Source organism: Sinocyclocheilus grahami, unplaced genomic scaffold (assembly GCF_001515645.1).
Source record: "Sinocyclocheilus grahami isolate Dianchi unplaced genomic scaffold, SAMN03320097.WGS_v1.1 scaffold175.1, whole genome shotgun sequence".
NCBI lineage: Eukaryota > Metazoa > Chordata > Actinopteri > Cypriniformes > Cyprinidae > Sinocyclocheilus > Sinocyclocheilus grahami.
Window position 1 is genome coordinate 111,715 of NW_015505354.1, and position 24,454 is coordinate 136,168.

The window sequence follows — 24,454 nt, forward strand, 5'->3', positions numbered from 1 at the left end:
AAAGGCATCTTGAGAAATTTTCACACTCCGGTGAGAGCAAGTAATAATAAAAGTAGTCCAAGCCATTGCATGTTTTTTCTTTATAATGTGAGAACTGGGAAAAGCTATATTATTCTAATCAAGTGCATCATACATTTTTTCCCTACTATTTCTCATTTAGACAACATAGACAGCTACTTTTATTTCCACTTATTCTTTATTCTTATTACTACTACTTATTTTATGCACTGACATATGTGTAAGATAATTATAAGTATTCACATAAATGTGCAAGCCCTGAGTTCTGCAGAAGACTTATGTGGTAACATCTGGAATCGTACAAGATTAAGAACGAAACAGCTATAGGCTAAATCTAGGTTAGCACCATGGGCGTCGCTAGGCCACTTTTAGGGGGCTATAAAGGGGGCCCTTTACGTTTAATATGAAAACGGCGGCAGACTTCGATCGGCTCCTCCCTGTCTTTCAGCTCGTTCTTCAATCTGCAGACCGCAGCGGCTCAGTGCGAGAAACCGAGGACAAGGTGTGAGTTTATCGATATACTGTTATAATAAATACATATGTGCAGTTCTTTGTCATAAATCCAGTTTACAAAATATCATGGGAGAGCAATAATCAGTTGGTTCCCCATCTACTGTAGCCTAAGTTTTCGCTGCGTTCACCACTCATCACACCACAGCTGTTTCCTCCAACGAAAATGAAGCATATATGAACGCATACTTTATAAAACGATAATGTTGCTATTTTCATTTGAAAATTTAACTTTCAATATAATACATATTCCAATGCGTGTGGCAAAGAGGTTTGCATAGGCCTACTTGAGATAAGGAATACTAGAAACGCAAACAATAAAATGTTGTGTTTGTAGCCTACAGTAAACAGGTTGTGTGTGTGAGATCATGAAGACTTGAATTTGGCTTATTCAGTACTCAGATGTTATACCTATCCATGCAATACAGTGGAATACTGCAATATGTTTAGTATACGACTATTAATCAACCAGTTTTTTTAAATTATAAGTATATATATATTAATTTTTTTATTAGGCTATTATTATTATACCCTCACTGGGGGCTGAGCCCCCTAAAATGAAAATCCTAGAATCGCCCCTGGTTAGCACAAAGCCTGCTTTTTGTTTCGCCACCATTTCAAAACACAATGTTTAATATAAAACTATTATTTAGTGTTTTATCGTTTGAAAAGTTAAGGCAAACTTGTAGGCCAAATGCACCTCACAGCACTTTTTGAATTGTAGACCTATTCCCTTTATTTTTAATTAATTATTTTTTTTAGCAAGATGACAAAAGACTTGCGTGTTTAAATATACTGTCGACGCTTACATGTGTAAAATATCACTTTCAAAGTTTCAGACACAGCAAATATCTGTGTGATGTCATAATCCTGCGACGATTTGGGTTCTGTGTACATGTAGGACTTTAAGAGGTTAGCTTTGCATCTATGCACTTAAATCATTTTAGCATTATGTTTTAAACTCTCTAGCCAATTGTCACAGTACGGTGTGAGCACGGATTATTTTTTTTCCAAAACTAGATCGTTCTCGTAATGCAGGCTCGTCGCATATATGACTTTTTCACGAACAGCAAGTATTTGCTTGAGAAGAGCTAGTGGAGGCTAACGTAATTTATGCGGAATGCGCATCCATTGCGGATGTGGTGCAGAATATATGCGCATTGCTGCGACACAGGTAATTTTGGCCTTTATATTTAAAATTCCCTTAATTAAACAATTAGTTAAATGTGAATCCAAGTATATTATCCATGCATTCTTTGTTTTTATTTCTCGCCCTCTCCTCTGTAGCCTCGGATCTTTACATGTCATTGCTAGATTTACTGTCAATTAGGAGAGCTCTAAGATGTTTGCATGTAATGAATGATACAAATACACACCATGAATACAAAAATTACATTTTCTATAAACTTTGCATTTGAACTAGATTTTCAATTATTTCTCCTTTTCATCATCCCAGATATCCTTGTCTGCCACTGACCCTTGAAAAGTGTCATTAGTAACAGAAAATTTTACTTTGATGCTGCATTCATGCTGCTATATGTCAGTATTAGCACAAAAGGCCATTAGTGCCATATTGACCATTGCAACAAAAGCCAAAAAATGTACTTGGTGCACTTTTGAATAGAAATGCAAAAACTAGTATTGTGTTATATAAATATTTGCCTTTTATTTAAAGACAGGGGTGTGTCTTCAGCATTAGCTGCAGGAGGTGTAGGGAAAAGGAAGAGCCGCTTTAGCGGGGCAGAGCTGGAGGTCTTGGTATCAGAGGTGACTCGGTGTGAGGGGGAGCTGTTCGGTCCAGCAGGGAGGCTCCGGCGCAGAGAAAGAGAGCGCATTTGGGCTGGCATACTTGAGCGTGTCAATGCTGTGTCTAGAGTACCTCGGACTCTGAGAGAAGTGAAGAAACGCTGGGATGACCTGAAGAGACGTAATGGTGGTAGACTGGCTGATGCAAGGCACCGCACCTGCTACCTACCATCAAGCAGAGGGGCTGCAATTTTGGGAAGGCCGACCCAAGTCAGTCCCAGGCTCCAGCAATCTCGGCAAAAGCAGAGCACCAGAGGAAAAGCCAGTTTCATGTGTTTGTCAGACACTGATCCAGGTAACCTTTTTGGGTGTGGATTGATCCCACAAATCTGATTCTACAGTAAAGTCTGAGAATATTTAAAGTTTATGTATATGTTTTCACTCTTTCAGTTACAGTTGGAGATAGTTCTGAAAGAGATGGTTTCGAAAAGGACGATGAAGCTGGTGAGCAAGAAGGTGAAGATGGAGATGATTGTGAGGGTGTGGAGAACAGCATGGAGGATAAATTGGGTTTGGGCTTGGGTCTTGGAATAGTACCACCTCCAACATCAGAACGCTGGCTACCTCCTTCACCCCTTTACAGTGCCCCGTTCCTAAACGGCACTCCTCAACCAAGCCCAGAACCATCTTTAGGGACCCACCAGGGCCCACTGGAGCCCCCTCCACCACACACTTCCTGGCTGGAAGATGAACTTCGTGGGCTGGGAGAAGCAGCCATGAAGCTTGGAGATCGCATGGAGCAGAACCTGCGCGAGTTTGGAGAAGGCTTCAGATGTGATATGCGGACGCTTGTGGCTTCGCAAGAGGCCCTTACAAGTAGCTTGCAGCAGAATAATGTACTTTTGCAACGTCTGTTGGGTCTACTTGAGATGCAGCATCAGCCGCCTCAGCAACAAATTCCACAACAGCAACTACAGCAACAGCAACAACAATTACAGCAACCTGCACAGCATCAACAGCAACAGGAACCTCCACAACAGCAGCCTTATGAACCAATGTTATTGCCACAGCTAGAGCAGCAAATCCCAGCAACTGTTCCACCTCTGCCACCACCTCCAGATATTTTAGATGGTACTCGGCACACTGAACCACCGAATGACATAAATGGAGTAACTCAACAGCCACGCCGTGGCAGAACAGTAGACCTCAGACGAAGACGCAGACGTTGATGTTACTGTGAGATGTGGACAAATGAACTGTATTCGGTTGCAGTAAATTTATTTATTTAAGCAATGTTTTATAAGGTTAACTAGTTGCAGATTGTGCCATGTCATATTGCAGCCACATTTTATGTTATGCTGGTCACAGATATATAATAAAGTGCATAATAGGAATACCAAAAAGCTCAAAGCTATATCTAAATCGACTTCTCCACTCTTGTTGCTGATAGTAAATTACTGACATTTTATGGATCTGCTTGCTTAAATTTATATATAATAACTGCAAGTTTAGAAGAAAAAAAAGGCAGGCTTAAAAACTATTCAGTATTCATGCTGTGGCATGAATAAACATTCATTTTTATTGTTTGATTGAGGCACAGAATATCAGTGCAAAATGACATTTTACTTTTGCTACTATCGCTGTTTAAGAAACATCTAAATGCTGTTTTAAGCGACATGACATTGCATAGAATCTCTGCAGTTCCTTGGAAATAAATGCAGTTATCAGAATTGCTGGCTGATGTAGAGATCTAAGGTCACCTGGTCACTCTGCATGCAATGCAAGATAGCCAAACTGAAATATACTATTTTGCAAACTTTTCACCATGTTAACAAAAAGCACTTGTACTTGGAAAAATGTCTGCATATGAACAAGTTTTAATAAAAGCAATCAATATGTTTATCATCTTTTTTTTTTATCACAGGAAATACACACACGCAACTGTTTTGAACATAATAGGAAATGGTTTTGTTTTTCTTTTAGCACGAATGAGAATATTAGAAAGATTTCTGCAAATTAGAATAATTTCTTAAGGATCACGTGACATATTCCATCACAGGTATAAATTACATTGAAATGAAAACAGTTGTTTTAAATTGTAATATTTCACAATTGTGTTATTTTACTGTGTTTGATTCTAAAAAAAAAAAAACTTGGTACACCAGATGCATGTTTCTGGGTACCAAGTTTTTAGATTTCTATTTTAAATAAAGATTATCTACACAAAAAGGATGTGCATACATACCTGGTTGACCAAGGTTATCAACAGAACTGCTAAATCAATAAAACTAGGCCTATATGTAAATCTAAAATGCAAATAAGTCCCCGATTCCGAACCAGCAACATTTATCGAAAGGTGTCGCTTTAACCGTAGTCGCAGAGGGAGCACGTGACGGAGCACACGCTTCCAATCAAACGTTGGCTTCCATGTTTTTATGGGTGGAGAAAAGCGAGAGAAAAATATGTGAAAAATGGCTACAGGGCAGTCTGAATCCGAACAGCCATTAGATAATAAAATCATTAACGGTACGCTCGCTGGAAATAAACCTGAATCTGCTACAGTAACCGATGGTGACGCGGAGGTGTGTGCACAAGGCAGCGACGTAAAGGGAACGACAGACCCTGCTGTGCCGTCTTCACCAGCTAACCTTAGTGAAAATCCCTCTCCACATGGCGTTGCTCTTTCACCACGCAACAAAGACCCGTCAGGAATGTCATGTCATTGTAAAACTACGGAAGACGAGCAAAACACGGATGTGCTGCTTCAAAATAATAACGGTGATCTGGTTTCAGTCGAGCCCGGAGCGGACTGCGATGTGATATCGGATCGTTTGCACAATGAAAACATCGGTAAGTACAACTTTGCATCAAGGCCAGGCAGTAAAGGGCACGCAGCGCTTTCTTGGACATCACATAGACTTGTGCAATTTCACACATATATTCAGACGTAGGAAGAGCATGCAGAAACTTGGAGCGGCCCCCCCACAGCAATTAATTATTCTGTAATTGGCTTGTTCTAATCCAATCAGAAACACAACTGCTTGTTTAACTTAACCCTTTCATGCGTGAAGATGAAGACTCGTTTTAGAGGTTTTAATTATTAAGAACTGCATACAGCGTCGTAAAGGTACATTGAAAGACACGAGTTATCAGTTTTAATAAAAATAATTGTGGAACTGTCTAGGGCTGGACGATATAGGCAAAATTTATATCACGATATATTTCTTAATTTCGGTCTATACGATATAATTCCGATATCGATATGAACACTATTTATCTTTTGTAACATTATAAATGCCTTTATCATCACTTTTGATCAATTTTAAGCATCCTTGCTAAATAAAAGTATTAATTTCTATAATTTCTTTCACACAAAAAATTATGCAAATGACACTGAATGGAATAGTGTATAATGTTACAAAAGCTTTTTAGTTTAGATAAATGCTGATCTTTGGATCTTTCTATTCAGCAAAGAATCCTGAAAAAATGTACTCAACTGTTTTAAATATTGATAAACAGCAAATCAGCATATTAAAATGATTGCTGAAGGATCATGTGACACTGAAGACTGGAGTAATGATGCTGAAAATTCAGCTTTGATCAAAGGAATAAATTCCATTTTAAAATCTATTCAAATAGAAAGCAATTTTAAATAGTAAAAATATTTCAACATTTTACTGTTTTTGCTGTACTTTGGATCAAATAAATGCAGACTTGGTGATCAGAAGAGAATTCTTAAAAAAAAAATAAAACATTAACCCTTTAACTGTCACTCACATTTTTGAACCTTTGGATCTTTCTATTCAGCAAAGAATCCTGAAAAAAAATGCACTCAACTGTTTTAAATATTGATAAGCAGCAAATCAGCATATTAGAATGATTTCTGAAGATTCTGTGACACTGAAGACTGGAGTAATGATGCTGAAAATTCAGCTTTGATCAAAGGAATAAATTCCATTTTAAAATCTATTCAAATAGAAAGCAATTTTAAATAGTAAAAATAATTCAAAATTTTGCTGCAGGAAACAAAAAAATTGAACAACAACAAAAACTGGAAATGTTGGTGTAGACGGGCTTATTATTGAAAATGCAAACTGATTGTCTGCCAGCAGGAGGCGCTGTGAGAGCGGTAGAACTAGCGGTTTCCCCGTAACGGCTGTAATCAAATCAGCTCCGCTCACGAACGCTACTTTATCAGATCAAAATGAAAATGCCATCGAAACTTTTCTGAAGACAGTCGGTTCCCTTCAGAGATACATTCATATGAAACACCCGCGCCACGTTTTGATTTTGAAACGTGCAGTGCTCATGTTTATTCAACAAAATCAAACTCCACAAATAAATCAATGTATGGGAAACACTGGTAATGTATATCGAAATATCGGAAATGTGTTTAAAAATCATATCACCGTTATTTAAATTTTTTTTATCGCGATACATATTCATATTGAATTATTGTCCAGCCCTAGAGCTGTCTATGTGGAACAAAAACAACCCTCTATAACAAACAAGTCAAGTTCATGTTTTTCAAAGTTTTTTATTTATTTATATTTATTATTATTATTATTATTATTATTTACTTATTTTTAGTTTGAAGCCATTAGTCCGCATTTGTCAACTTGTTTGAAATAACGGTGTTTAACAGTGGAATTCCTGGTGGAAAAACTACATTACCCATGATTCTGCAGAAAAATCTCTGCTAATCAGAGAATAGTGGCCAAAATACTGGATTTAAAGTCGGTTTCCCTTACAATTTCCAACAGCTTGCATAATATGCATATTTTTCAATAAACTCAAAATGTATTGTACATATATACATATGATCAAAAAGTTTTATATTTCTCCATCGTTTTTAATTAGATTATGTAATTTGCAGTGCTTCATGAGATTGCAGTTCTTTATCTTATTAAAGCCGTCTTGTACCTTGTATGTTGTAGCTGGTCGGTTTGGTTCATTGCTTATAACTTCTAAACAATGACCTTTTTTTAAATCCTTATGGGAAAATGAATGGGAAAAAATTCTTATGGAACTAGGGCCGCTGAAAAAGTGGTCACGCACTTTTGCACTCTATAGAATTCAGGATGAATGGTAATCATGATGCATTGTGCTACCAGGTCACATGATTTAGTCAATAAGTGGTGGGGCATAGAGAATGAAATTAACAGAGTAAGACCCATACACTGGGTGAAGTGAACATGGGTGTGACTGTTTCGAAAACAGAAATTGGTGCTAGATGTCACATATCTATCTCAGTAACTATAAGGTTTTGAGTCAAATGTTCAGTTACACAGATGCTTGTTTTCTCTATCATTGCTTTTGTAGGTTTCAGGCATTTCGTTTTTAAACTTAAATGTATTTATTTTTTTAGAGGTTTTAAACTTAAACTTAAAGAGTGATTTTTGTTAATTTTGTCCAAAGTAAAAGTCCAGTATCGTCTTATCTATAGCGGCTCTAAACCAGAGTGAAAACCGCTCATTTATACAGTATAGTAATTACAATATCTGTTGGTCAAAACAGTAGTTTGATATGTTTGTGCTTTTACCTTTTAGCTGTTTTTTTTTTATTTTTTATAATCATTGCACTGTTTAAAAATAGCTGAAAAGTATGCTGTCACAAAAAGACAGCGTGTGTTTAGTTAACTAGTTTTTTTGGGCAATAATGGTGGTAGTATTTAATAGTTTTTTGTTGCCAACATTTCAAATTTTTAAACATTCTTTAGATGATCTTCAATACACCTTTTGAAAGATTGATGTAATATAAACAATTTATTACAATTATAAATCTGAATGACTAAAACTATTGGGCTTGTACTTTGGAAATTACTTCATATCTAATATATATATATATATATATATAAAAAAAATTTTTTGCTATCACTCTAACAGGGCAAGAAACCGACAAAGAAGAAACAGAGGACAAAACTACAGAAAATGTCAGCAAAGAGTCGAAGCATGCCACCAAGGAAGAACACCCACCAAAACAAGATGAAGAGTCGACAAATATAAGTGAAGTATCAAAGTCTCATGGCGAGGCAATGCAAAGCACAGAAGAGAAGATGGAAGAAACAGGAGATCCCAAAAGCATGGAAAAGGTTAAGGAAAACACAGAAGAGAAGGAAGGAGAAGATGAATCTAAGAGTGATGGGAAAGGTATAGTTGTCAAGCGAAGGAAAAGCCGACTGGAATGCAACGAATGTGGTAAAAAGTTCACTCGCAGGGAAACATACAACCTGCATCGACACTTTCACATGCACCAAGATGAGCAGGCTTCCCTTGTTTGTAAAGAATGTGGCATTACTTTTCAGCATCGAAGTGACCTCATCAAACACCGCAGTATTCATAAAGAAAACAGCCAACCAAGCTTGTCGCATTCAAAACGCTCTGAGAGGAAATACAAGGAACGGAGGAAATTTCAATGTGAGCATTGTGGTATGTGTTTCTCGACAATGATGCGATTAAGGCTTCATGTTTGTGAACAGAATGTGGAAAAGCCTTTTCGCTGCCCTCTGTGCCGCAAAGAGTTCCAATACAGGGTGTCCATTAATGCCCACATGCAGAGTCACTCTTTAGACAGTCCTTATCGGTGCCTTGAGTGCAACAAAGGCTTTCAGAGTTTAGTGACGCTGCATATACACCAACGATCCCACGCTGCACTGAAGCCGTATGAGTGTCCAGATTGTAGTATGGTCTTCAGGCATCGCTATGTCATGGAGGACCATCGACGCAGGCACACGGAGGAAAGAGCCCACCTGTGCAAAATCTGTGGGAAGAACTTCAAATACAGCAGCCTTTTGCAGCAGCACCAGTATCTCCACACCGGCCAAAAGCCTTACCACTGTTCATACTGTGGAAAAACGTTCGCTTTTGCACAAAATATGCGAGCACATTATCGGCAACACAAAATGATCTCAGCTAGGTCTGAGGCATGTATTACAAACCATAACGTATCTCTTGTGGGGCATGTAGGTAAAGAGAATGCGACTGTTGAGCAGCAGCGCAACTGTCCTCTGTGCCCTCAAATTTTTTATAAAGCATCTGATTTAAGAGCGCACATGTTAATCCATGAAGCAGAGTATGAAAGGATGAGTAATGGCAAAAGATTTGATAAGGTCTATGCATGCCAGTATTGTCCTCTTAAATTCCAGTCAGAATCCATCCTGCAATCCCATTCACAAACACATATGACTAACATTTTGGGTTTAAACACAACACATATCACAAATCAGATTAAAGCGGTACTCGAAAAGCAGGATGATGTTGGTATGGATGAGGCAGATATTGACAGTATGTCAGGAGTAGGGGGATTAGAGGACCAGACAGAGAAGAAACCGTTCAAATGTCGAGATTGTGGAAAGTGCTTTCGCTACCGATCAGTGTTAGAGCTTCACATGCGCATACACAACAAGGGTTACCAGTGTCAAGTATGTAAAAAATCCTTTAGATTTAGTAGCTATTTGCAGCAGCATTCAATTATCCACACTGGGAAGAAGCCATACAAGTGCCCGGACTGTGGTAAGGATTTTGCGTTTCATCACAACATGAAAACACACCAGCGACTGCATCAACAAAAGCCGTTTCGCTGCACGCAGTGCCGTAAGGGCTACAGCGATGAGAGTCAGCTTCAGCGGCACATGCTTTCCCATACAGGTGAGAAACCTTACAAGTGTCATCTGTGTGACAAGAGCTTTGCTTTGGCCTACTTGCTCCGAGACCATCTAAACACTCATACGGGGGAGAGACCTCACCGTTGCCAGGAGTGCCATAAGTCGTTCCCTTGGCTTAGTAGTCTGCTCGTGCATCAAAAGATTCATGTGCGTAAACAGCAAGGCCAGAGTCACAGTTATCCACTGTCCATACATTCTCAAAGAGGTAGAGTAAGTACCGGCAGGAGAGGTAGGCCAAGGTTAGATCGAGACAACGGAAGGACGGCACCTCTACCTGGTAGAATCATGTCAGAAACACTGTTGCCAAATGTGGTTCCATACCATTCCAGTAGCTTCGATGCAAATAGACATGAACGCATGCAGCTTAGATCGCAGCACTTGCAGGCTAGAAATCATTCCCAGCAGGTACATTTGCAGCAAGAATGGCCGTTACAAATGCCACCTTCATCAGAAGAGCTGCTGCACTCTCAAACACCCATGAATTTATTGGAAGCCCAGCCAAGCAATGCAGTGCAGATGCAGTGGCCAGGAAGTCATCTTAAGACGATCTTGCCTAAATGTGATGGTCTCCCAGAGCTCGTGCACCAGCAGCAACCTTCTCAAGCAAATGTACCAATGTCAGCACAACCTAATCATTACTCGGAGATAAACGTATCTGAAACGGAGCAAAAAGGCAAACATTCACAGCACCAAGTGGACAGGCCTTCACCTCTGGATGTAAAAAGGCAATCACCGAGATCCATTCAAGACTCGCAGCAATCGCAGTGGCCAGTACTCTGTGATTCAGTGCAAACAGCTAAACCAGGGCTGTTCAATAATTCGTCAGAAGATGGCAATGTAGCTGTTGACTTAGAAGCACCAACCAACAGTGAATCTGATAAACTCACTCATGATTTGCAAATGCCAAATTCCTCAGGTCTGGCTAAAACAGAAATGGGTCAGACTGGTGGTATAGTGCTACCCGCTGGTGCTTCTGGTCTACCGAATACCCCTCCATGGAGTATGAAAACATCTTTAGAAATGTCTACATCTGTGGGCTTACAAGAAATACCTGGAGATTCATTAGAGAAGCAGCAAAACAGACTAATCCAGCACTTGCCTCAGCACATGCAGGTTCCACAGCAGCTTATTCAACAACAGCTTCATCAGACACAGCTCCAGCATCAGGCTCAAATACCTACTACTTGGGTTAGTGCAACTCCTCCAAACCAGATGGGACCAGTGAACATGCCGTATGCACCAGCTCATTTTCCTCTTGGGGACAGACCTCCAATGTGGGGGTTTCATGCTGCTCCAATTGTTTCCCAGACCTTTCTAAACGGACCAGTTCAACAAGGCCACATCCGGGCACAACAGCACATAGCTCTAATTTCTGGCCAACAGATTTCTCTAAATCAGCCTTCATCTTTTATCTCACCACCTTTTCCTCCACCTCCACCAGCTCTGAATATACCTGCTCCGCATCCAATGCATTCTGTTGGAAGACAAGTTCCAGGTCCGTTACCACAAGGGATCTTCTTCACCTCACAGGGCACCATAAATGAGATGCCAATCATGCCACAAGTAACAAACTTACCTCAGTTAGCCCAACAAACTGAGCCACACAAAATGGGCAATAAAATGCCTTTTGCCCTAGATCACCTGTTCCAGTGCATGATATGTGGTGGTTCTTTGCCTGGAGAACTAGAATTACAGATGCATTATATACAACATGCACAGCGAGATGTGTGAGTTTGATTTTTAGAAATGATACATACAAAACAACAATAGTTCGGTTTAGACTGTCTCTTTGCTGTTTTATTGTACATTGCTGTTAATCTGCTGGAGTGTGTCGAAGTTTTAAAATGTATTAATGTTTTTATTCAGTTATTAAATTTTCCAGCTGAACATATCCTAGTTTCATGTGCTTTGTTATCCTCATACAATATACCACACAAACCAAAGTAACATAATTATTTTTTGTTATTTAAATGTATAGTCAAGCACTTTTTGCCTTTAGTTGCTAAAATTATATAGAAATATTGTCTTATGGTCATTTACAAGTAATATGGTGTTCAAATATGTTAGAAGCCTATGGCTGCGTTCCAGTCCGTTTTTTATGCCCTTCTCTCGCAAACTTCCCTCCGTCTCGTTCACTCGAATGTACGTCCTTGATTAGGTTGCACGAGTGCCCACTACAGGCAGAACCCTTGGAATGGGCTGAACTGGAACGTCCTAAGCCCTTGATCACTTAGAATCTGCTATAGAGTTGGGTTATTGTTTACATTTTTTCCCTTATGAATTTGTTTGGTGCAGCATTCTATATGTATATAGGTATGTTTGGGCTGTTATAAATGTAAAAAAATAATAATTTATATATTATAGAGTTGTTTGGGGTCGGGGTAAATTAAACGCGATCTGCGATGACGTCACAATCGTGGTGCATTGTGGTCTATGGAGCGGCCTGAAGTGTGCATATGAAGCAGGTCAGAATCGAGGGGTCGAGGGTCTGTCCATATAAACTTCTCTCCACTTTACGAAGTGGAACGCACTTCAAAATGGCAGCGGGGATTCCCGCGAGGGGAAGTGCTTAGGGAAGTTAGCCAGTGCGTGTCTAAAAGTGGAGTGGAACGCAGCCTAAAAGTTAGTGAGCATTGCTATGCCATTAAACATGTTAATAATGTGCGCTTTGTTTTGATTGTAAATACTGGAGGTGAAACAATGCTAAATAAATTTATAATGAGTTTTGTGATATATGCTTTGGACTAGATTTAAAATCTCTAAAGTAATTGGCATGCCATGGTGTGTGTGCAATATAACATTTTCTGAAAAGCTGAAATTAATTTTTTTCCACATTGTCTTTTCTTTCCTAAACTTGATTTTCTCTCATTTTTCCACAACCTTTTAGGGTTCAAATAACATGACTAATAATAATAATAATATTTTGAAGTTTCCAGAGGTCAAAAGTCATAAAAATAAACCTTTTTTTGAGAATAGTGTTGGATTGCTTTTGTACACCTGTTTCATAGTTTTAAAATTATGTTGAAATTTCAAGTAATTGGAATTCCTGTTTTTTTCTTTTATTACCTCTGTCCAGTTGTTGCAGCTTGATTGAATAAAGTACGTCTCTGAGCAGTACCGCTGTGTATGTTGAGTGCCTACATATCTGGAGTCAGTCATCTCAAAAGTGTTTTATTAACATTATACACGCATACGTTGGGACACCTATCATTATGAGGACTTTCCATAGGCGCAGTGGCAATGCGCAAGTGTACCAAGGACAAAAGCTGTTTTAAACTCAAAGGGTGGTCACACCAAATGTTGATTTGATTTAGTTAATTTAAGTTAACTGATAAATAAAATCTATTTATGACATTATTTTTTAAAGCATCCTCACTTTACAGCATTTTACACAAGTGCCTACAACTTTTCACAGTACTGTAGCTTTCGATATAGATTTCTTTAAGCATCTTGGAGATGTTGCCACAGTTTTTCTGGATTTAATCTCAGTTTTTTTCTGTTTCTTCATGTCATTCCAGACAGACTGGATGATGGTGAGATCAGATCTCTGTGTGGAGCACTGGCTGTTGTCAGACTCCTTGTGCATACACAAATCTCACTGGATTATTTGCGTGTGAGAACATTGCTAGTAATGTGAACTAGATCATTTTGTCTTTTGTTTTGGTATTGCAGAATGCACGTGTATTACCAGAAATAGGCTACATCCTTCCAGACTGAGCCACATTCAATATCAGAACGTTTTTGTCTTATTGGTGACACTTGTATACAAAATACTAGAGTAATCGTTTACGTCTAATTCCAATAATTCATATCATAATATATATATACCACACAGGAAAATTCACCCATGCAATTTCTATATAATAAACAATGAAAAAAAAACTGATGGGCAACCTTTTCCACTTATTGACACAAATAAACATAATAACCAATAAACTGAAAAGCACCGTGTAAAGTTAAAAAAGAGATTATTATTTCGTTAGAAACATGACCCGACACATTATAAACAATGTCCGGGCCGAAAAGCTCCTCCCATTTTCACATCGTTACCATATTTTGTATTATTAAATATCTTATTTCATATCTATACATTTATATCGTATCATCCACATCGTATTATATCCTATTATTTTATATCGTATATGATCCTACTACAGCTAAGGCTATACTATATGAATTTTAATTTGTTCAGGCAGACGTTGCATGCTAACCTTCCTGGAGCCGCAACAAACGTAACCTAATTAATATTCATGAGCAAAGCTTTCGCCATAGTAGGATTCGTAAGCTTGCCTGCCCCCAACAACAACAATACTGTCCTTTACCGCGAAAAGTGCGGTGCCTTTCCTATTGAGGAAAACTTGAGCTGGCTAGAACCATTATGGCTGCTGGTTATTCTGCAAATGATGGTAGTTTGCAGTCAAATAATGAATGTTTGTCCTCTGAATATGAGAAAGGTGCAGCCCAAGAGGTAAACATCGGTCCAGTGAGCAATAGCAAAGCCACTAATGCTAAAAACACGGACGGAGAAATGGAGTTAAGTCCCAGTGGCCCTATATTAAAAGCCCAGGACCACGCCGAAATTGTTGAAGCCAATGCTGCAGATCCACCCATGAAGATTGAAGTAGAACAAGTGGAGGAAGATGAATGTGTAGTTGTTTATATAGACGAGGTCGAGGAAGGAAATGTGGCTTATATGTCTAACGTTACCAATAAAGTAGACTCGTCTGAGAGAGAACAAACCGCCGAAGGTAAGCAACTTTTTTGTTGTTGTTGACAACACCGACCTTTCAGTTAGTTAGTTACTAGTTATCTTTTACCTTATAATAAAGGTATAATTGTTTATTTACCTTAAATAAATTCACCTCTTTTTACACAGTCTAGGACTCTGTGCGATCATATAGTATTATAATTTAATTGTGCAAATAATGATCTTATTTATTATGGATGATCTTTTGCTGATATTTGATATTTTGCACCAGCGACTACGTGTCGTCTTGGGGAATGACAAGACGGCAGCAGTACTGCATGTCCATGAGGAAATTCTGTTTTAAACATGTCCTTCTTACTGCCTGTCATTGTTTCTTAGTGGGGGATTGACTGATTTTGGCTGGCATTTCACAAAATTTATGTTTTTGTCTTAGACTAAATAAATTCTTTGTCATTTCAAACCAGGTGTGCAGTCGTTGTAGCAGGAGAGGTTAGTTTCTCGGTCATATAATCTGCTCCACCTTAAATGATATTGCAGTATTGTTATGTTGCCAGTAGATGGTAGTGTTTAACCGTTACTCATATTTTAAATTGCGCATGTGCGAAATAGAATATATAAAGAATAAGTAGGTGAATGAAATATTATTTTAGAGCATCATTTTCCAGTGTTTCAATTTCTCTAAATAATATGTTTGGGAAACATATTTTAACATTTTATTCGTTTTATAATATTTCGTCTTGTTGATCCAAGCGGTCGATATCATTTAAGGTGGAACAAATAATTCGAATAAGACTCCGAATTGTTCTGTCGTTACCTGGCAACAGATTTCTTCAACAGAGCTGCAAGTCAGATTGTCTTCATTTACAGCTGTGCAGAATGTAACAATGAGATAGTCATTTTTTGTTTTGAAGTTTTATAAATGTATTTTTGTTATTCTCATTAAGAAGTTACTATAAAAAAAAGTAGACTGTTTTTCTGTTTCTTTACTTATAATTTGTGTATGCGGTCGATATCATTTAAGGTGGAACAAATAATTCGAATAAGACTCCGAATTGTTCTGTCGTTACCTGGCAACAGATTTCTTCAACAGAGCTGCAAGTCAGATTGTCTTCATTTACAGCTGTGCAGAATGTAACAATGAGATATTCATTTTTTGTTCTGAAGTTTTATAAATGTATTTTTGTTATTCTCATTAAGAAGTTACTATAAAAAAAGTAGACTGTTTTTCTGTTTCTTTACTTATAATTTGTGTAATTATTTCTGGTGGTTGCAATATACACTTTATATACCCTTTTTATACCCATTTTATAAAAAGCAATAATAGTGCAAATTGTTTTTGTCTTATTTGTGTTCCTAATCCCCTGTTTACTAGAATAAATAAATTATTTCCACTTTTAGATTATCTTTTATATATATATATATATAAAATAATGTTTTGAACGTTTGGAGTAAAGGAGGCTTTTTTACAGTTATTTTAATTTTATTTGTTGCCTCTATACTTTAATTTTTCTCTCTCCTCTGGCAACAGGAGTCGCCCTGACCTCCCATTTCCCCTTTCTGTTTTTAGGGGATTGGCCATTTCGCAGTGAAGATTGCAGTGAGGCCTTTGAGAACAAAGAGGATTACCTGGGGCATCACAGCGAGCATATCCACGATGGTCCCATAGTCTGCTTGGACACAGATTCGCAGTGGGATGACTTGCTCATCTCGACCGACGGAGGCCGGAGAACGTTGTTCTGTGCTCTCTGCGGACAGAGCTTTTCAAGCTCGAAAGGCTTTTTCAGCCATCAACTGAAGCACCGCAAACAAGTCATTAAACAGGGGATAGGCGAGGGTGCAGTAAGGCAGAAGCTTTTCAAATGTAAGGATTGTGGTAAAGCTTTTTCCACCGTTGGTCATTGTCTCAACCATCAGCGTTCACATAAACAGGCCTCAAAGTCAGTTTTTCATCAGCTGGCTCATCTAAAGAAAAAGTCATTTCAGTGCCCCACCTGTGGACGCTGTTACTCTCGAGCTTCAGCTCTTGACGCACATCGCCGTTGTCATGAGGTAAAGCTAGTGAAATCCAAAAGCTGTGAAAATGAGAAACCTTTGTCACTTAATGAAGCTCCAGGTCAATCTGAAGACAATGGGACAAGCTCTGAACAGAATAAGGAGCATGAGAAAAAGGTTTTTCAATGCTTCTGTGGCAGATCTTTTCGCACCATGTCTGGCCTTGGCACGCACCAGAGATTCTCAACCAGCTGTTCAGAAGGAAAGGTGAAGGAGGAAATTAAGCATCCGTTTGTTTGCTCTGAATGCGGGAAGACCTTCGGTAGCTCTGTGGCTCTGTTGTGCCATCAGCGTTGGCATAAAAGACAGGCACAACTTGTCTCCAATGGTCAGCCATATAAATGTACTGAGTGCGGCAAGGTCTTCACCTCACTTACGTTCTACAATAAGCACCAACGATTGGCGCACAGTGAAGAGCTCCCAGCAAAATCATTTCTTCATCAAGTTATTCAACTCAAGAAGAAGGCGTTTGAGTGCGAGGAGTGTGGTCGTCGGTTCTCGCGAGCATCTGCCCTGCAGTCGCATCAGCTCTGTCATACTGATGTCTTCGGTGACATCATGGAGAAGAAGTCTGACATGAGCACCGCCACTCACCCAGTAAAAATATATCAGAATGACAATGCTGACAGTGTTGTTTTTCATTCTCGGGACATATCACATGCTCAAGTTCAAGAGAAGGATTTTAACTGCAACAACACAGTAGAAGAGCATGAGGCCGTAGATGTCGATTATGAAGTTGTCCAGATCACGGCGTCAGATGATTATGAGAACAACAGTGGTCTCTCTCAGGATCAAAACCCTGATCTTGAGTTAGTGTGTGAATCAGACCATGAGGAAAAAGATGGCTTGGGCTTCAACTCGAGTCAAACTGAATGTACCTCCTCCCTGCAGTTTAATCCAGAAATCGATGTCAAAATCGTACAGATTGATTATCAGCACTTAAATGATGAACCATTAATAAATGCAGAACTGATAAGCAAAAGAAGTCCTCAAGAGGCAAAGTATAATTGTCCACATTGTGATCGAAAGTTTGTCAAGGCTTTGTCCTTGCGCTGTCACATACTTTGGCACAAAGGGTGCATGGGAAAAAAATCAGATGGGAGGCAGAAGTTTGACATGCTGATGCCAACTAAGAGGACCCTTTTAACATGTGAGGTTTGTGGCCATGAAAGTGCCTCCAAAAGTGCTCATTACTTTCACATGGGCAAGCATGAGGATAAAGTAGCATATAAGTCTATTTCGTACCAACTTGCAAATCTGCAAAAGAACAATATTAAATGTGAAGACTGTGGCATGTCTTTTTCCCGACTGTCTGCATTGCATTCTCACCAACAACATCACAACAGAAGAAAAAAACCCTTTGCTTGCTTGGAGTGTGACAGGAGCTATGCGACTGCAAGTGGTCTGTACAACCACCGGAAGGTTTGTTGTGGCAATGCCACAGGCGAAAAGACAAAGCATTTCAACCCAACCAAGTCACTTTTAGGCCCAAAAGTTCATCATTGTAAAAAGTGTGGTAAAGGTTTTTGGTCTTTGGGAGCTTTCTGTCATCACAAGCAAAACCACTTGGAGTGTGCAAATGTTGAGATGAGGCCTGCCGGTACGCCAGACTCTGAGAATGGTCACATACGACGCAAGAAAAGGGGTCGTAGGGGTGGTTATAAAAAAGTGAACCCTATGAGTTCAAAAGAGGAACATAAATGTGAGGTGTGTGGCAAATCATATCACATGCTAGCTTGTTTTCTTAAACACAAGCTTGTCCATGACGCCCAAGGTGTCCAACCTGCTGTCAAATCTTTTGACTATCAAGTCCAGCAGTTGAAAAAGAACTCCTACCAATGTCCTGACTGCAGAAAAGTTTTCTCCCGTGCCATGGCCCTCCAGTTTCACATGAAAAGTCATGGCTTTGAGACTGGCCTTCCTTTAATTGACTCTGACTCATCTGAGCGACCTCAGTGCCCGACATGCTATGCTTTTTTTGCATCTGAGTCAATACTACAAAATCATCAGAAGCACTGTTCAAAACTAGAGGATAATGTGGAATTTCCAGAAGAATGTAGGAAAGTTGGGATAGATGCATCCTTGCAAAAAGCTGAAGATGTTTGTGACTCTTCTCATTCAGCTGATTCTGAAAGAGAACAGAAAACATCTTTAGCTTTGGATTTGAAATATAAATGTCAGGACTGTAGCAGAAGCTTTTCGGTAATTGGTGCGCTTAATTTTCACAAGCGAATTCATAACAAAGGTCACCAATCTAAAAAGCTGAATTCCCACTCGGCAAAACAGTTAAAGCTTGACAAAGTAAAGTCGGAGACGTTTTTGCCAAAATCGTCTTTTGCTTGTGCTGAATGCGGAAGATATTTTAGCTCCAATTCGGCTCTAGGCACACATAGGAGATGGCACAAAGACAAAAAATTTGCCCGATTTCTCTCAAAGACCAATAAGATGCACTCAAGGAAAAGTGTGGACTGTGGACCATATTTATGCAATGTATGTGGGAAAGGATTCTTTTACCTTTGTGTTCTTCGCCGGCATCAGCTACATCACCCTCCCATGGAGGCTCAACCCCAAAAAGAGCATGAAGTTCCTGAATCAATTAGTGTTTTTACCTGTCCAGATTGTCAGATCTCTTTCTCAAGTGGGTCTCTTCTAACAACTCACTTTGCAGAACATCACAGCAAGCTTACTGAAACTGAGAAACTACAGTCTGAAATCCTCCATACAGATGAGTTGGTTACACCCATCAAACAATCATACACATCCAAAACGAATGTTACTAAACGAGAGAAGACTAAGGTGCGACGCCATCAGTGCTCCAACTGCAATAAGAGCTTCTTGAACATACGTGGCCTTCGTGCACACAAATGGCAGAAACACCACAAGGTTGGCAAACAACCCACTGCGTCTCTAGAAGAGCGCTTGGCATATGAGAAGCCCTTTGCTTCTGAAAGGACCCTTCCTAAAATGTCGACTAAGAAAGAGCTGAAAACTTCTATGGAGGAAGAACATGTACAGCGTAGTCGAAACTTAGAACTCACTCAATGTTTTTTCAAATGTGATAAATGTGCTAAAGCATTTCCCAGTGAGGAGCAGTTAAACGCTCACAAAGAGGTGGCGAAGACTCGTCCGCATTGCTGCGCTCTTTGCTGCCGCGGTTACTGGACTGAACACCAGCTTCAGCAGCATCTTGCATGGCACAACGAAGAACGCCAGCGTCTCCCAAACGAACTGCGATACAGACTGAGTGCTTCCATGGCACCTGGGCCTTCAGACAACCTGCAAGCTTTATCGCACAGATCCGAGTCTATAGTCAAGCTGCCTGTAGCCCCTGTAAGTCCACAACTCAGTAGCCATAAATGTCAACACTGTGGAAAAACATTCTTGTCACCTCGTGCTTTGCAGCAGCACCAGACTCTTCACAAAAACGCGGAGCCGCACCATTGTTCTTTGTGTTCACAGACCTTTACTGATATCAGAAATCTTATTGACCACCATCAGGAGTGCTTGGGTGATAAAGAGCTAACAGACAGGTACGCTACTTCCGCAGTAAGAGGTGCTGTTAACCTAACTTGCATTGAGTGTGGGATATTCTTCAAACAGGAAACAGAACTGCATCAGCATTATATTGAACACGCACGTGGGCTCTAAAATGTGTAAAAAATGCATGAAGATGGACATTGGTTTCTGGTACATTGTTTACTGCACCTACACTGATTTAATGTAGTACTTGATTCAAGATTTTTGTTACCTGCTGTGAGTGTGTGTATACAGTAGAAGAACTGGATGTATTAAAGAGGAAGGAAAATGCCACGATCAGCTTTTAAATTCTACAATTTTGCTGAAATTGTAGTGAGAAAGATGTCTGAAAAATGGAAAGCATTATCACAGATGTCCTTTAAACTAAATAGTGTGTTCTAATTACTTACATAAAAGTTGTACATTTCTATTACTCCCTTTAAAATCTCTTTAGACCTCTGCAAAGTGTTTCAGTGTATTTTAGGGGATTTTAAAGATTTATATTCTTTTTCTTTTTTTTTTGACTACTCAATTTAGTTTCTTTGTTGCTTTCTATCACCTTGTACTTTGAAAGAGCTCTTAATTTAAACTAGCAAGGTGTTTGTTAGATATTTGTTGTACATGTTAATTAAAAAGCAGTTTTTTTTTTGGATGCATTACAGCTTAAATCTTATGTTTTGTCTTGCTAGACATTGATTTGTACAACATCTGTTTGTGCCATTGTCATTGTTTCTTTATTGACGTCACCATTTTACAGCTTAAACCACATTTTTGTAAAAGTTAGGTTTTGGTTTTCCTTTTTAAAATTTTTTTCATCTTTCAACTAATTGAAAAACATTGGGGTTGAGGTTTAATGTTTCTCTTGAAGATGTTGTGATTGTACAAAAAATTATTTCTTAAATATAATGCTAGGTTCCTTGCATAAAATCCCTCAAGTCATGTTAATGACATTAAGAATGTAGGAATAAGATGCAAACTGGTCCGTAGAGGCAGTGTTATTTGTGTAGGTCTGGCATGTTGAGTCATAATGAGAATAGCTCATCATTTGAACAAATGAAAAACCCTTGATAGTAAATTGAACAGTTGTGTTACCATTTCATGTTGTCAAGTCTTGGGTGGGTGGTGATTGTGAAGGTTTATGGTTGGTTTGTTAATAAAAGATCATCCTTTAATTTATTTAAGTTGATTCACTCTCAAAATGTGTAAGATTACCCAGGAATTAAACATTACATGACTTGAATAGGTACAAAATATGCATGCATCCAGATGGAAGAGAAATTCCAAGTAATAATAGTTGTGGACTGAAACTTGCATTGATGTATCATCAAACTTTGGACCTCAAGATGTTTTTACTTGCACTGAAACTTCAGTGGAACATGGTAATTTCAAATGATCACTCCTAAAAATACTATACATGTTGTTGTTTTTGCTGATAGATACAGTGTGTGTTGAATGCCTTAATATGTATAGCGTATGAAAGGGAAAGACATCAGATGTTCCAAGAACTGGAACTAATGGGAATTAATAGTATATCTCTAAAGACACTATTAGGTTATGGGGTAATGCAATCAAGAATATATGGAGAATTGTTTAAGTATTTAAAAAAGACAAGATTAATGGAAAGAGTTCGGAATTTGGACATTTTTTTTGTATTTACATAAAAAAAATGTTGGTTTATTATTTTATTTTATTATTATTAATCTTTTTTTATTTTTAAAAAAATGTATAGCTGAACCGTGTACGTTTCACACTCCAGACCAGTAGGTGGCGGACATGCACCTTTAACGTTGGTTTGCCAATCCGCCAAAAAAACTCGAGAGAAGAAGAAGAAGATGATCTCGCGTGACGCCCATCAGATAGACACTAAAACAAAACAGGTCAATGTATGTTTTGTAACCACGCAGAAACAATAGAGCATGTTTTAATAAAATGTAAAAAAAAATATGAAAAAGAAAGGTTAAAACTCATTAAGAAAGTAAAAAACATGGATGTTGAATCATTTAATTTGTCAAGCCTTTTGAAACAGCATGCAGAACAAGGTAAAATATATGGTGCTATTGTTAAATACATTCAAGAAATAAGATTAATCAGGAGAATTTAGGAATGTGTGTCTTATTTTTTTATTTATATATATATATATATATATGTATATATTAGTTGCTTATTAGTGCTCCACACTCCAGTCCAGTTAGTGGCGGTAAATACACCAGAAGTTGGTTTGCATAAAACGTTATTAGAAGAAGATAGACGCTCTATTCGGGTGAGAATTGGGAAAGATTTATCTGTTTTAGATTGTTTTGCATGTTTTTATTACCATTATGTGTATTTGTCAAGTGCCCTAAAAAAAAAATTACACCATGTTTGACATTTAGGTTTTTTTTTGCTCATTTTGTTTTCTTGGGTTAAACATCAGTGCAAGGTTTAAAAAGTGTGCAAAACCTAGAATAATAAATATGAGGTTATGCTGAAAAATTAATTGCATTAAAAATGTCATTTATTTTGTCATGTTTAAAATATACAATGTATTGATTTTAGTCTAATCAGTGGTATGTTTTAAGATGATATTGTCTCCATCTTATTGTTGTCTCTTTGTCTTGTTTCTCTTTTTTTTTTACCACAAAGTTTCCTAGCACAAAGCTCTACTGGGAAGATTGCACACGAGTACCTCTGATCTCTGATACCATGTCGGCTTCAAAATTCTGTGAGCTTACTCATAAAGTGAAGCTGGCCAGTTCTGGTGGAGCTTGTGCGGGGACGAGTAGCGATCAGCAGTCTGAAGAAAGGAATAGAGACCAGCCAGAACAGAGTAATGAAGCTCACAGTAATGAGGCACATAATTGCACAAACTTAAAGACAGATCCTTTGTGGAAGGTAATGCCGTTGATAAGAAGAGTTCAAGACTGTTGTCGGGCACTGAAGCGACATGGAAACTATGGGGTCGACCAGTACCCCCTTCCTTTTCAAAGACACCCAACCCATTCATTACTTCACACAGTTGTCCTAAATGGTGGAGGGTTGGTTGTGGACTTCATCTTGAGTGTAGATGACTCCAATAGAGAAGTTGTAGTTGAGAAAATGGTCTCTAGAGGTAAGGATAGAAACGAAGGGATGGTGTTTCTTTGCAAACCAGAGCTTTCTACACCTTCTATGCTAGAGCATCTTTTAGCGGCTGGTGTGCAAAGCGCTGGCAAGGTTGGTGGGGCAAGAGGGCAAATAGGTGATGAGTTTGTGAGCTCGGATGGAAAACTCAAGCTTTTCAGATGTCATCATGGCTTTATCCTTTCGGCAGTGGTAAAGGAAAAACCTCGTTCAACATCTCTTGTCAGTGGCTTCGAGCGAGCAATTAAGGCTGCAAATCTTAACCGCGACTTGAGAAGTCTTTATCGCACACCCTGCACAAACTCGGCAGTCAGTGCTTGGCCGCAGTCTGTTCTCTGGGACTTGATCGATCTGGTTTTAGTAAATGCATGGATACAGTACAAGCAAGATTACAGTCATATTACAGATCTGTTATCACTTATGGCATTTCGTTTGGAGGTGGCCAAAGCATTGATTCTCTCCAGTGGTGTTGACGCACAAGACTCATCACCTCCCTGCCCTCCTGCTCCAAAACTACACAGTCCAGATACAAACTCGAGACCTTCTCAGGTTCTTGAGACCCCTTTGCCTGATGAACATACACGGTATGATGGCTTTGGGCACTGGCCAGAGCAGCTGGCAGAGGGCGAGGAGGCCAGGAGGTGTCGATTTGGGGGCTGTGAGAGGACATCACGTGTGCGGTGTCTTAAATGCTGTGTGTTCCTGTGCATTTCTCGAAACCACAACTGCTTCCTAAAGTTTCACAGTCAGGGGTCTTCATGAGGCATACAGACTGTGCTCATTTTAACTTTAACTCATTTACTTAAATAAGATGGTTAATCATTAAGTTATTGCTCATCGTGACTCAAAACAAATCCTGAACCATCCATATCTATTCTTGTCAAGGTTTTGTACTTGTGCAAATACTCTCATAAGCCCATTTGGATGTATAATGAATGTTATATTGTGATTGTTATATTTTCTTTTAATGTTGATACTGAAATGTTATTGTATTTTAAACCTAGCAAACATAAGAACGTATCCCATGCATTGTTTGGTTTCTATTTCCTAAAAGGAAAAGTTCATTTTAGAATGTTATGTTTGATTCCAGCTCATTGTGCTTTGTAAAGGCATCTTCAATTTATTTGTATAAAATAAAAGCT

The 24,454-nt window shown here is 38.7% G+C and overlaps 2 protein-coding genes across 3 annotated transcripts; both read left to right on the plus strand.

Moving 5' to 3' along the window:
- The first annotated feature begins 2,065 nt into the window (after positions 1 to 2,065).
- LOC107593632 (myb-related transcription factor, partner of profilin-like) lies at positions 2,066 to 4,157 on the plus strand. Of its 2 annotated transcripts, none has more exons than XM_016283435.1 (2): positions 2,066 to 2,629; positions 2,725 to 4,157. In XM_016283435.1, exons 1-2 carry the CDS (start codon positions 2,155 to 2,157, stop codon positions 3,501 to 3,503), a joined length of 1,254 nt encoding a protein of 417 aa, XP_016138921.1. In that variant the 5' UTR covers positions 2,066 to 2,154; the 3' UTR covers positions 3,504 to 4,157. The 2 variants fall into 2 exon arrangements, with proteins under 2 accessions (XP_016138921.1, XP_016138922.1); XM_016283436.1 differs by having other exon boundaries at positions 2,731 to 4,157.
- Positions 4,158 to 4,529: 372 nt separating this feature from the next.
- Positions 4,530 to 24,406, plus strand: LOC107593703 (uncharacterized). Its single transcript, XM_016283560.1, has 5 exons — positions 4,530 to 5,124; positions 8,160 to 11,662; positions 14,301 to 14,685; positions 16,213 to 20,334; positions 22,786 to 24,406. Exons 1-5 carry the CDS (start codon positions 4,746 to 4,748, stop codon positions 24,072 to 24,074), a joined length of 9,678 nt encoding a protein of 3,225 aa, XP_016139046.1. The 5' UTR covers positions 4,530 to 4,745; the 3' UTR covers positions 24,075 to 24,406.
- The last annotated feature ends 48 nt before the right edge of the window (positions 24,407 to 24,454 follow it).